The sequence below is a fragment of the Solea solea genome, chromosome 10 (assembly GCF_958295425.1).
Source record: "Solea solea chromosome 10, fSolSol10.1, whole genome shotgun sequence".
Lineage (NCBI taxonomy): Eukaryota > Metazoa > Chordata > Actinopteri > Pleuronectiformes > Soleidae > Solea > Solea solea.
Genome location: NC_081143.1, coordinates 29,680,572 through 29,695,066, shown reverse-complemented (window position 1 = coordinate 29,695,066; position 14,495 = coordinate 29,680,572). Strand labels below are relative to the sequence as shown.

Genomic DNA, 14,495 nt, shown 5'->3' with positions numbered 1-14,495 from the left:
TAATTATTAGTATAAATCATTTCTTTAATACGTTTTATTATAGGGCCACAGGGTGGTGTAGTGGTTAGCACAAAATAATTTATGGTGAAATTAAAATGTTTCCATTAAAAATTAATGGAAACTCATTCTGTCTTTAATCTCAACAGGGGGGAGGATTTAGAACTTAAACATGTGATTGCAAACTTCAGCCTGTGGGGGGCAGCATCACACTGTAGAAAAAAAAGATTGTAACAAATGAAAGAAGTAAGTGTTTTTTTTATTGCCTCATCAAAATCTGTTTTAATCCTACAGTGCCATAATCTATAGCATTATATGAAATAATCTACAGTTTCTTGTCCAAAAGGGATCAGGGTATATAAGAACAACATGTGTCTCTGTGTTGGGCGGTGGAGTGGCCCAGTGGTTAAGACCGGTACCCTGTGTGCGAAAGAAATCATGGTCGCAATGGTCGCAAGTTTGACTACACCCATGGCTGATTGTACTCAATTCCACTGTAAATCGCTTTGGATAAAAGCGTCTGCTTAATGACATGTAATAATATGTAATGTGTTCTCAGCAGCAGGGGGTGCTCACAGTATGTGTTCTTGCCTCGTACAAACAAAAGAACATGAACTGTCCCAGAGAACTGTTTTTATTGTGGTGAATTTATATGATTTAAAATAAAGTTTATATGAATCAAACATAAAAAATACTTATTTGGTTTATTGACATCAAAGTGTTTGTGATTCAAATAAAACACAAACATAACAAAACATCAGTTTCATATAAATCAGAAAATACCCTTGGGTAAATAAAGTAAATACTGTATATGAAATACATTTACTGGCCACTTTATTAGGTACACCTGTGAAACAGCCAGAAAAACGTGTGTGAATCTAATTTATTATTAAAATATATCCCAAAGTAATTTATACATCTTAATACTATGATACAATAATATTAAACTATCTGAAATAAATGTGCACATGCCTTTGTTTTTCTGTCAAACAGACAAAACAAAATGAGCCTTTAAGTAAGTATTACATTGTAAAGGGGCTAAAATCCATTTTTCCTTGTGTCCGTGGTGGCAGTCACTCAGTAGAGTGCATTCTGTGGATGTTTTGAAAGTGTTGGACCATGAAGGATTCACCTGCTAGAAGCTTGGATTGGTTAAATCACAGCACTGTGACACAAACACAAGCTGCATATACACACAGAGGAATTGCCTGAGAACATCAATAGATTTTTGTTGTCACTAAATAATGCCCAAGTTTTCGTAGATGACGTCTTCTAGAGACGAGTCCACGTCTTTGGTTGTGCTTGTGTTGGCGGTGACAGTGGTGCTAGAAGATGTCAAGGGACCCGATGACGGTGTTTTCTTGCAGACTTGAGCGTAAAGGTGCGCAAATGGGTCAGGTTTGAGTTCGCTTTTATGCGACACCTGCGCCGTCATGGGTTCGGCATAAATGACTTTGTCGTCTGCAAAAGGCTTGACTTGTGCTTTGCTCTGAAAGATGGCTTGTCGACTCCGTAGTGGAGCGACTTTGTCGAACACCTCGGAGTACTCCGAGTCTGGATGGTGGATGTCAAAGCGGGGCTGTGAGGTGGAGGAGGGAGGGGGGGCTGTCACTGGTTCCTCTGACTTTGGGGGTTTCAGTGGAAGAACACAAGCAGGGTCTACGTACAGAGCTGTGGACGATGGTAGTGTCGGTATGGACAGAATGCAGTCAGCGGGGTCATCGTACACAGGATCTGATAGTTCGCTGTGTTGACCTTCGGATACGCCATCCTGTGTGGGGATGGATGGAAGAGGCATGAGGGTGATGGGAGCTGGCTGAGCCTGAGGAACCAGCAGGTCTTCTTCTGTCCTCTCGTTTGTCCTCAGGTCTTTCTCCAGGATGGCAGCCACACTCGTCACGTCTGGGATTTTGGGATGGAGGGAATGAGGCTGTTTGTTGGTGAAGTTGACTTTCTCGTCCTCCTGGTTCTGGTTCCGCTGGGTTCTGGTTGTCTTTTGTTTGATGGTGCTCTGGATCAGGGAGAATATTTTCTCTGCCTGTTGTGTCTCAAAGGTGAAGGTTCCAGGACCAGAGACACAGCGTCTGCCGGCTTCAATGGTTAAAGACACCTGGTGGATAAAATAAAAAACACAAAGAACCACATGAAGCAGGTTCTTTAGACCAGTGTTTCCCAAATTAGAAGTGTGGTAGCGCCTCAAGTGGCAACTATGATTTTTGTTTTCCATGTCTGAAACAACAAATTTGGACAGCTCATAGCCAAGCTGAACGAGAACTTGCCTTGTGCTCGTTTGAGTCCCCTACAGGTCAAGAACTGGGGTAACATCTGAGCAAGCGCAAGGTACCCAATCTCCACTGCTCATTATTAATTGGACACTCAAAATTTACCCCAGCCACAGGGGGGCACACATCCAGTGTACTTCTAGTGCTGATCCCTAACCCAGATAAATGGGAGGGATGCATCAGTTCAATTAAATTTTATTTGTATACAGTAGTACCAAATCACAACATACATGATCACAGGTCTGTACACAGACAACATCACAGACAAATCTCTGACAGAACCAGGTTCACACATGTGCAGCATCTGCCTCGACCGGCTGGAGTGAAAGGAAAAAATGGGGGACAGAGGAGAGGAGGGGGAGAGAAAGGACAAGCGGAAGATGGGGTAGAGACAGAAGAGAAAGACCAGGAGCAGATACACAACAACTGGATCAAGTTCTAAGTTCTAAGTTCTAAGCTGGATCATGTCAATGATGACATGTTTATAGAACTATGATGTCATTTATATAAGCAGCAGCAGAGACTGTTTTATAAACTGATATTGACTTTTAATTATAGCACAATAATAATGGTGATGATATGTATGATGATAATAATAACTTATTGTAAGTCGCTTTGTATAAAAGCGTCTGCTAAATGACATGTAATGTAATGTAATGTAATAATAATAATAGCCTCGAAACTGGATCTGGATCCTGCAACCTGCAAGATGAGGACACAGAGAGAGGGAGAGAGAGGAAAGGAAGGAAAGACACAAACTAGGGAGAGAAAGTACAAGGTTAATGACATATAAAAAGTCATATCATACCCCGAGTGAGTGTGACAGTGAATTCTAGGTCTATAGCAGCATAACTAAGAGATGGTCCAGGTTTCCCTGAGCCAGCTCTAACTATAAGCTTTATCAAAAAGGAAAGTTTTAAGTCTAACTTTAAGTACAGAGAGAGGCTCCGCCTCCCGAACTGTCATTGGGAGCTGGTTCCACAGGAGAGGAGGAGCCTGGTAACTGAAGGCTGCGCCTCTGGGAACCACAAGTAAACCTGTATTTTGGGAACTAAGTGATCTGTTAGGGTGATGAGGTAAGACTAGGTCTTTCAGGTATGAAGGGGCCTGACTGTTAAGTGCTTTGATTTTAAATTGAATTCTAAAGTGTGGGTGGAGCCAGTGTAGAGAAGCTAACACTAGAGTTATATGGTCTCTCTTTCTAGTTCCTGTAAGAACTTGTGCTGCAGTGTTGCCTGACAAAGTGTTGTCTGACAAACAACATGATGGCGTCGGCGAGAGTGAACGCTACGGACAACACTCACTTTTGGACAGACAAAGAGACAATCCATCTCACCATCCATTTCAACTTCTTCTTTCAACATGCACTAGCTTATTGAGAGATCCAGCACCAACCACGGAGACGGAGTCACACATACACAGCCACCCATGGAGGCGGAGTCACATGTACACAGCCAACTACGGAGGCGGAGTGACACGTACACAGTAAAAGACATCGATTTTTCCCGCATGTAAACTTGGTTAGTTGTCCTATTGCCTGTCTAAGTCGGACTACGCCCTTAGCTCGATTAAACTGCGCGTGTAAACGTGCTGACTGTCCCGACGTCATTTCAGACATTTCCTTTGTCTTTTGGCTGCTCCCTCTAGGGGGCGCTACAGTCAGTTGAAAGTAAGAACGTTTCCTGACACCTTATCTTTCCCGTATCGTCTGAGCAGCTCGTACGGCCACTCCCACACCACGCTCTTCTGCTTCTGTGTGTCTCTGAGACACAGAGCTTCTCGTCCCACCTGCAGCCAGTATGACCCCTGCAGGCCACAGCGTGTCGCTGCATCCGTCCGCTGAACCCCAACCCAGAAATCTGAGGCTGCAAAAAAAAATGTGTTACTATTATATTAAACTGAATTATGTTGTAGTTTGTGTTAAATTTTACAAATCAATGATTCATAAAAACACAGGTGAACAACTGAATCTTCATAAAATCTGTTTTTAACAGAAAAGAGGGAAATAAAAAGAAAAGAAGAACCAAGTAAAGATTTACCTTTGTCTGCTGAGGCATAAATCTGGTTCTCCTCCATATGAAGCAGATTTGATCCTGATCCTCCTCCTCCTCTCTGAAACACAACATAAATAATAATAATAATAATAATACATCGTATTTTTATAGCGCTTTTCTTAACACACAAAGACGCTGTACAAACACAAAACGACAAAACAAAAACAAAAACAAAGGACAGGACTGGGATAAAACAATGGGAAATAGACAGTTAAGTGTATGCAGTTTTGAACAGGTGGGTTTTGAGTAATGATTTGAATGTCTGTAGTGAATCTGAGTTCCTGATGAGTTGTGGGAGTGAGCTCCAGAGAGTGGGGGCGGCTGCAGCAAAGGCTCGGTCCCCCAGGGTTCGGCCCTTTGTCCTGAGGGGAGTGAGGAGGTTGGAGTCAGCGGATCTGAGGCGGCGGGTGGGACAGTGTAGGTTGAGGAGGTCAGTGAGAAATGAGGGAGCCAGGTTATGGAGGGATTTGTAAGTGATGAGAAGAACCTTGTATTGTATGCAGTAGGGAACAGGGAGCCAGTGGAGTTTTTCGAGGATGGGGGTGATGTGGTCACTGGAGCGGGTGTGGGTTAGCAGACGGGCAGCAGAGTTCTGGATATATTGTAGTTTTTGAAGGTGAGTGGAGGGGAGACCGTAGAGGAGGCTATTGCAGTAGTCGAGTCTGGAGGTAATGAAGGCGTGAATGAGGATTTCTGCAGAGGATTGTGAAAGGCAGGGACAGAGACGGGCAATATTGCGGAGGTGGAAAAATGATGTTTTGGTAATGTGGTTTATGTGAGGTTTGAATGAGAGGGTGGAGTCCAGGATAACGCCGAGATTGCGTACAGAGGGGGAGGGAGTGACTGAGTGGCCGTCGATGGTGAGGGAGATGTTCTGGGCCAATGGGAGGAGAGAGTTGGGTCCGGTGAGGATGAGTTCTGTTTTGTTGCTGTTGAGTTTGAGGAAATTATGGTCCATCCAGGTTTTAATGTCGGCGAGGCAGTGTGTGATGGTGGCAAGAATGACTGGGGTGATGGATTTGGTGGATATGTACACCTGAGTGTCGTCGGCATAACAGTGGAAATGAAGTCCATGATGACAGATAATATGACCAAGGGGAAGCATGTAGATGATGAAGAGGAGGGGGCCGAGCACCGAACCTTGGGGAACACCAGTGGAGACAGGGAAGGTATTTGATTTGAAGTTGTTTATGGAAACATAATGATGGCGGTCGGTGAGGTAGGAGGAGAACCAGGAGAGTGTTTTGCCGGAGAAGCCAATGGTTTGGAGACGGTGGAGGAGGATGCTGTGGTCGATGGTGTCAAATGCTGCACTGAGGTCAAGGAGGAGGAGGATGGAGAGTGAACCAGAGTCGGCGGCAAGGAGGAGGTCGTTGGTGACTTTTAGAAGGGCTGTTTCTGTACTGTGATGGGGGCGAAAACCGGATTGGAATGTTTCAAACAGTTGGGAGTTGAGGAGATATTGCTGGAGCTGTGAAATGATGGCGCGTTCCAATATTTTTGACAGGAGTGGGAGGTTGGAGATGGGTCTGAAGTTGTCCAGGTTGTCGGGGTCTAGGCCAGGTTATTTCAGCAGGGGTGTGATGGTGGCTAGTTTGAGAGTGGGAGGAACAATACCAGAGCTGAGGGAGGAGTTTATGATGGTGTTGATGAGTGGCGTGAGAGTGGGGATGCAGGCTTTCAGGAGGGGGGATGGGATGGGGTCAAGGTGGCAGGTTTTTAGTATCATGTCTTTTACTAGTTTGGTAGTGTCTGTGGGGGATAAGGGAGCAAAGGAGGACAAGCCGTGGTGTGTGGTCATAGAGCCGGGGTGTGTGTTCATAAAAACACAAGGTACACACATCAGTACACTGTAATCAAGTGACAACATCGTACAATTACAACTACACAAAAAATACACATTAATGCATTTGTTTAATTTATAAATAAAGACTAAATTAGATTATTTAGTCATGATCCACATGCACAAAATTCATTATTCAAGCATTCGATCCATAATACAATACCAGGTGCAATAATAATAATAATAATAATAACATATTTTATTTATTGCTGTTGTGTTTCAGTAATGGTAAAAATAAAAGTTGTGATTTTAATGTTAGTGAGGAACATTGTCACATTTTATCCACAGATTAATTTGTCATATATGTACGGTAAATAATGTATATTATGTATATTTTACTGTACAGTTATACAGATCTTCATGGATGACACATTTTTACTATTTCGGTGATACTAAAAGACCTGGTATGCTGTCCTCTTGTGGCCTGTTTAGGGTCAGAGAGCACCCCCTAGAACATTTAACATCAACAGCCCCCGCAGCTGCTTTCACCGACACGTGTTTATCAGTATAACATCTATAAAATAGTCTCATGGACCGTTCACCAAAACCCAACAGGAAGGTGGCCATTTTGGGTCAAACAGCAATTTTGGACCAATATTGGCGATTTCCCAGATGCAGTATTTGAACAAACTTTTATGCGATCAACTTCAAATTGGTCAGGTCACTCTGGATAAGATTAGGATTAAAAGTTATCAAAAATGTAATTTAATGTTATACAGTTATGGTGCTAGGGGGCGTCAATGTTGTGGCTAATTATGATGACTCGCCAAAAAAATGTTTCGTCATGTGTCATAAAAACTATGAGATAGATCAAAAACTGTGAGTAATAACCAAAGAACTTTTCAGATAATCACAGTGCAAAACCGTCTTCACATTGTGTCATTGTCACTCACCGGAAACGAGCTGTGACACAGTTTTTCCACCCAGTCCACACAGTCGTCTTTGAGAGCAGCGAACACCATGGTTCTGTCCTGGGCCTCCACACAAAACGCAGACATGTTCTCCTGCGACAAACACACCTTTATTACCAACCATACATGAAAACTGTTTTAGCAGTAGCTTGCGATATATACGAGACAACAGATTTGGGACCAGTACTAGGAGTTACACTGGATGTCGCCCCCTATTGTTGGGGTCAATTTCAGAGTGTCCAATTAACAATGAGCGATGGGGATTGGGGACCTTGCTCTTGGAAACCCTAGCCCTTGACCTTGTGGAGATTTGATCTGGCAGCACTCCGTTTACAAGCCCAATTCCCTTCCGCCTGGCCATGGGCTTTCACCGGCTGTTTTCACAGTTCCTGATGTGTCAGATGACTCAGTTTGTTTAAGCCACCATGTTGGCAGGATGTGTCACGTTTTTTTACTGTATTTTGTTCAATTAAACGTTTATTCTACTGTATTTGACAAAGATAGATGCACAATTATTCTAAGTTAAGTTGCCTTAATTTTCCCCTTAACTGCCGATCAGGAAGCAGTGAATCTGCATGGTCACTTAAGCATCTTTACAGACCCTAACACTCATTAGGACCCAAGCTAAATTAAAACCTCGTAGTGGACGAAAACTCACCAAACTTCACTGCACATCACGACGTGGGAAAACTGCGATCTTGCCCAAGTTTAGGGCAATCCAATGAATTTTTCAGGAATTATAATTAAAAATCCCTTTTTTGTGTTCACACGAGCCACATGTCGTGCTGTGCAGCAACTGCGATGGCCAATGGGTGGCGCTAGAGCGAGTGAGAGACCATGGCCGTTTCTCAATATCCATACTTGTGCGTACTTGCGTACTCCCATACTTGTGAAAACGTCATCAGCCTCAGTCCAAGTTCTGTTCCAATTCATCATTTGAGGCGAGAAATGAGTCATTTAGAATTTAAACATGTGGTTTGTGTACTCCCTGACGACCTGCTTTCCTATCACTCTCTTCTCTCCAACCTCACTGCCTCTATCTCTGCAGCCAAACAATCTTTCTATCAGACTAAAATTCAATCCTCTTTCTCTAACCCCAAAAAACTTTTCTCGATCTTCTCTAACCTCCTTGATCCCCCCACCCCCCCTCCCCCCTCCTCCCTTCTACCAATTCACTTTGTCAACTACTTCACAAAGAAAGTAGATGACATTCGCTCTTCTTTCTCAACCCCACCTCCTGATCTCACCTCTCTACCAACCACTAATTCAGCTCCTTCTCTATCCTCTTTCACCCCTCTATCTCAGGATCAAGTTCTTTCCCTAATAACCTCTGCCCGCCCCACCTCCTGCCCCCTTGACCCTATCCCCTCTCACCTTCTTCAGTCAATTGGTTCTGATCTTCTGCCTTTCCTCACCCACCTCATTAACACATCTCTATCATCTGGTTGCTTTCCGGACTCTCTTAAAGAGGCCAGAGTGACCCCCCTCCTTAAAAAACCCACCCTTGACCCGTCTGAAGTAAATAACTACAGACCTGTCTCTCTTCTTCCTTTTCTCTCCAAAACTCTGGAGCGTGCTATCTTTAATCAACTCTCCTCCTACCTTCACCGGAACAACCTTCTTGATCCTCTTCAGTCTGGTTTTAAAGCAGGTCACTCGACCGAAACTGCACTCCTTGCTGTCACTGAGCAACTCCACACTGCCAGGGCTGCCTCTCTCTCCTCTGTGCTCATCCTCTTGGACCTTTCTGCAGCGTTTGACACAGTTAACCACCAGATCCTTATTTCCTCCCTTCAAGAACTAGGTGTCTCAGGATCTGCACTTACCCTACTCTCGTCCTATCTTCAAAACCGAACATACAGAGTAACCTGGAGAGGATCTGTGTCGGAACCCTGTCCTCTAGCTACTGGGGTCCCTCAGGGTTCTGTCTTGGGCCCTCTCCTCTTCTCTCTATACACCAACTCTCTTGGTTCTGTTATTCTCTCTCATGGTTTTTCCTATCACAGCTATGCCGACGACACCCAACTCATCCTCTCTTTTCCCAGCTCCGACACAAATGTAGCAGAACGGATCTCCGCTTGTCTGACCGACATCTCTCAGTGGATGTCTGACCATCACCTGAAACTCAATCTCAACAAGACTGAGTTTCTTTTTCTCCCAGGAAAGGGCTCTCCCACCACAGACCTAACCATCACCCTCGACAACTCTGTGGTAACTCCGTCTCATACCGCAAGGAACCTGGGTGTGACACTTGATGACCATCTCTCCCTCACTGCCAACATTGCTGCAACAGCTCGATCTTGCAGATACATGTTGTACAACATCAGAAGGATACGGCCTCTTCTAACCCAGAAGGCGGCACAGGTTCTGGTCCAGGCTCTTGTCATCTCACGCTTGGATTACTGCAACTCCCTCCTGGCTGGTCTCCCTGCGTGTGCCATACGACCCCTGCAACTCATCCAGAATGCAGCAGCTCGACTGGTCTTCAACTTACCAAAATTCTCCCACACTACACCTCTCCTCCGCTCCCTTCACTGGCTTCCTGTAGCTGCTCGCATCCGCTTCAAGACTCTAGTGCTTGCGTTCCATGCTACAAACGGATCCGGTCCAGCCTACATCCAGGACATGATCAAAACCTACACCCCAGCCCGCCCACTTCGCTCTGCATCGGCAAACCGGCTCGCTGCCCCCTCACTGAGAGGATCGCAGAGGCATTTACAGAACTCGAGACTGTTCACTGTCCTCGCTCCCAAATGGTGGAACGAGCTCCCCATCGACATCCGGACAGCGGAAAGCCTCCACATCTTCCGCCGCCGACTAAAAACACATTTCTTCCGACTCTACCTCGACTAAGACGATAACGACGACAAAAAAAAAAAAAAAAAATATTTATATCGCACTTATGACTAGCACTTCATAGTTTGACTTACTTGAAGCTCTTACTTACTTCTAGCTCTTATTTGTACCCAAATGTTTAAATGCACTTATTGTAAGTCGCTTTGGATAAAAGCGTCTGCTAAATGACATGTAATGTAATGTAATGTAATATTAAGATATGACGTATTTATAGTTTGGCAGCGATGTTTGTCGGAGGTGATCAGCTCCGCCTCTGCGGACGCTCGGTTACCTCGGCCTGTCCTGATGAAATGATCCAATGGCTCAGACGTCGCTGTCATTACATGCTCGGTGTGATCCACAGATTTGTTGTTGACGTGTTCTTTTGTTTTTAATGGAAATGTTTTGACCTGACAGTTTGAAAGTGTGAAATTTATTTTAACTTTGAATTTTAGATTTATATTAAAATTGCACGGCCATTGTATCTGTATTTAAATATAATATGTAAATATTAGATATGTAGAGTAGTAGTAGCTGATCACCTCCGACAAACGTTGCTGCCAAACTATAAATACGTCACATCTTAATACACAAACCACATGTTTAAATTCTAAATGACTCATTTCTCGCCTCAAATGATGTTAAAACTTTGTTCTGGGACACAGAAAAATATTTATTCCAGATTTATTTTTCTATTATCTGCTGCTATATTCCGCCGAAATGTATTCTGGGATACATGGCCATCCCAAGTACGCTTAAGTCACCTCCGATGCATACTTGGTAAAAATGGGCGGAGCGAGAACACTTCCGGGTTTGAGAACCGTCCTCGCTGTTCGCTTACTTGAGAATTGGAACAGAACTTGGGCTGAGGCTGATGACGTTTTCACAAGTACGGGAGTACACAAGTACGCACAAGTACACACAACTATGGATATTGAGAAACGGCCAATGTTTGTCACTGAAGGTGTACTTCCTGTTGCCACTGGGTGGTGTAGTGACTAAAAAGCAGATGAAAAACAATAGAAATGGCTGCAAACAACCATGGTTTCCATGGTAAAATGCAAACAGTATCGCGTTTGTTTTTGTTTTTTATTGCGATGTATAAGCATTCTCTGGAGGAGAACGAGGCAAAGTTTATCGGAAAGATGAAGACGTCACAATGCTGCAGCTCTGGCTGTTTCCATACTGGTGAAAATCCACCAGGGGGCAGTACAAGGATGTGTTATATTCAGGTTCTGTGGATTTAAAGTGACAGTGAACACTTTTCCTGACAACACGGCGAAGTCATGTGACGTGATTATGATAAAGATGGTGGACTCACCATGGGACAGGCTTCAGCGTTGGGTGGGAGTCTGAGGACACTGATCAGCTCTGACAGTCGAACCACCTTCAGTTTCCGCTCGGCGTGAGGCTGGTGTTTCCTGACGACGCCACCATAGTCACCTGTGGCGCCACCTGCTGGAGAAAACATCACACACACAGACTCAGGCTGGGTGTGTGATGTTTTCTCCAGCAGGTGGCGCCACAATAACATTCTTATATTATGCATGTATAACTATATTGTCACTATTTCATCATGATTTACTAGAAGCTGTTTTTTTTAGCTATACATTAAGGAACTAATGATGAGTCATGTGATCACAGATTATTATAATAACGACACATTTTACTACGTTTATTCTTAGTTTCAGACTGGATTCTTTTTTTCTCAGTGACTCTCACAGCGAGAGAATCTTGCGCAACAATGTAATGTCAATCACACACACCCACTGAGCAAACACACACACACAAGAACTTATCACTATATATATGACAACTACTGTGAATTTACTGTAAATTCACAGTAGCCATATTTGCCATATTTATACACATAAATACTGCTAAAGCACAGTAATATATGTGTGAATTATCATTAAAATGCAGTATTTATACATGAAAACACTGCTAAAGTGCTGTAGTATGTGACATAACTACTGTGAAGCAAATGCAGTATTTATAGAGGAACTTACTGCTTGATTAAGAATGTACTGTGTGTGAGAATTAATATAGTTCATTCATCATTATTTCACTTTGAATTTGTGTTTTGGAAACACTGAATGTCTGCACTATTAGTTCCACCTCCACAACATTTAGTCATTTGTGCACATCATAGTAGCAATTTCTCCTTCCTCTGAACAAATTGCAAATGCTTGACATGTATCAGTTGCTTTCATACAATTCTCTGCTGTTTTTAACATTATCAGTTGCTTATGTCATGTCAGTCAAAATTAACTATACTTATGGTTGTTGAATAGTCGTTCCCAATAAAATGAATAGTCTTCATTTCATTGCTTGAGTCATTACATACAAAATTGTTGAACTAGTTATCAAATTCTGTCAAGCTAATTGTATACCTTTCTTTATTGTTTTTTTGCATTGGAAGACACTGAGAGAATAAAGTGTCATAATGAAAACTTGACAATGCCATTTGATTCTCTTGTTCAAAACGATGGTGTCAAGACTTCTCAATTTGATGACACTGGCAGTTTCATTGACTGAATACTTGTTTTTGAGGAATGGACTATCCATTTAGAGCAAGTGACATGCTTTTGCAGGTTATCCACTAGGTTTTGCAGTTTGCACTAATTGTTTTGAAAAATGCACCAACTGCTGTGCAAATGTTAATAGTGATGTGAGAAAAGCACCAAAGCCACTGAGAAAAACTATAAGTCAAAGCTTTTGGGAATATTTGACGTGTTTATGTTTATGTTGTTTTTGTTTTTATTCATTTCATTAAATCGCTTATTTCTTACTTGATTTTAAATGTTAAACAATTTGTAACAATGTTAATGAATAGAGATTGTTATTTATGATTAGTGTGTCTCATGTGTCTTCAGTCAGTTTACCTGTGACGTCCACAATCTCCAGTCGACCGACTCCACTGCTGCTGTGAGGAAACAGAGACAATAGGACTGCCTTCCATTTCTGACAGGAGACAGACACACAGAGACAGAGAGAAAGACAGACAGAGACAGACACACAGAGACAGACACAGAGAAAGACAGACAGAGACAGACACACAGAGACAGACACAGAGAAAGACAGATAGACAGACACAGCGAGAGAAACAAAATTACTAACTTTTTTTTTCAGAACATGAAACATGGAAAGTTTCAAATAACAGTTTGTAAAATAAGGTTAGATAGATCGATAGATAGATAGGTGTGTGTGTGTGTGTGCGTGTGTGTGTGGGTGTGTCACTGCTGTACAGGAATGTGTTTTGTTTCAACACGTTCATTTCTCTTCTTGTTCTGCTGCTTTTCTTTCTTTTGTCTTTTATCATTTCTAAGCTGTGACACAGTTACAAACACCACAAACATGTTTACCATCACTTTAATGTGATGGGAGACACAGTGTGTGTGTATGTGTGTGTCTCTGTGTGTGTGTGTGTGTGTGTGTGTGTGTGTGTGTGTGTGTGTGTGAGTGTGCGTGTGTGTGTGCACTCACTCTGCCAGTCTTGTGAGGCTGCAGGTAAACTGTCCCTGTCTTGATCAGTGAGTCCATCTGTGAAGAAACTACAGCTCAACTGTGAGACTTTTCGTCCTTTACTTTCCCTCTGTGTGTGTGTGTTTTATTATTTTAGGCCACGCCCACATTCCTGAAATCTGATCCTCACCTGAGACACAAGCACACACATGCAGGTGACGTCACCTTTACACCAGTAATACCAGGGCAAAGGTCAGGGTTAAATCAATGAAAAGAATAAAGTTATTATTGTTATTACAGCAGATTATTTGATCAATTAAATTGTCTCAAACTAAATTAATCTAATCTATCTAATCTAATTAAAAGGTAACTATTTTGATTTTATTGAATCTCAGATTTCTTAGAATTCATGATTTCAAAACTTTTATAATTATGGCAATATTTCATTTTGATGAATTGGCATCACATGACTGTCTTATTATTATGACTTACATGATGAAGATGGTGATGGTGATGAAGATGGTGGAGTTGAAGAAGATGATGGTGAAGATGATGATGATGATGATGATGAAGATGATGGTGGTGTTGAAGATGAGGATGATGATGGTGATGATGATGATGGTGGTGTTGAAGATGATGGTGGTGGAGTTGAAGATGATGATGGTGGTGATGGAGATGAAGATGATGATGGTGGTGGAGTTGAAGATGATGATGGTGGTGATGGAGATGATGATGGTGGTGGAGTTGAAGATGATGATGGTGGTGGAGTTGAAGATGACGATGATGATGGTGGAGTTCAAGATGATGATGGCGGTGGAGTTGAAAATGATGATGGTGGCGGAGTTGAAGATGATGATGATGATGATGGTGGAGTTGAGTGAGTGTGGTGGTGTGTTGTGTTGAGTTGAGTGAGTGTGGTGGTGTGAAGCTGCCTATCAGAGCAGAATGATGGGGGAACAGGAGACAGATGGAGGGAGGACGTGAGGATGAGGAAATATAGGAGGAGGTGGAAGAGTAATAATGCATGGCTGGCTGTCAGATTTAGATTTGAACCGGCTCACTGCTGCTCGGCTGCTTCTCATTTTAAACCAGACTGCAGCTGATTGGC

The 14,495-nt window shown here is 42.8% G+C and overlaps 1 protein-coding gene across 3 annotated transcripts; it reads right to left on the bottom strand.

Moving 5' to 3' along the window:
* Positions 1-254: 254 nt before the first annotated feature.
* On the bottom strand, positions 255-13,499 carry dok1a (docking protein 1a). 3 transcript variants are annotated; one of them, XM_058640014.1, is made up of 7 exons: positions 13,409-13,499; positions 12,808-12,886; positions 11,244-11,380; positions 7,070-7,180; positions 4,319-4,391; positions 4,068-4,144; positions 255-2,107 (listed from the first exon to the last, which is right to left on the bottom strand). In XM_058640014.1, the coding sequence occupies exons 1-7, from the start codon at positions 13,463-13,465 to the stop codon at positions 1,235-1,237; spliced, it is 1,407 nt and encodes a 468-aa protein (XP_058495997.1). In that variant the 5' UTR covers positions 13,466-13,499; the 3' UTR covers positions 255-1,234. The 3 variants fall into 3 exon arrangements, with proteins under 3 accessions (XP_058495997.1, XP_058495994.1, XP_058495996.1); XM_058640011.1 differs by having other exon boundaries at positions 256-2,107; positions 3,969-4,144; XM_058640013.1 differs by having other exon boundaries at positions 256-2,107; positions 3,969-4,144; positions 11,244-11,377.
* Between the last annotated feature and the right edge of the window lie 996 nt (positions 13,500-14,495).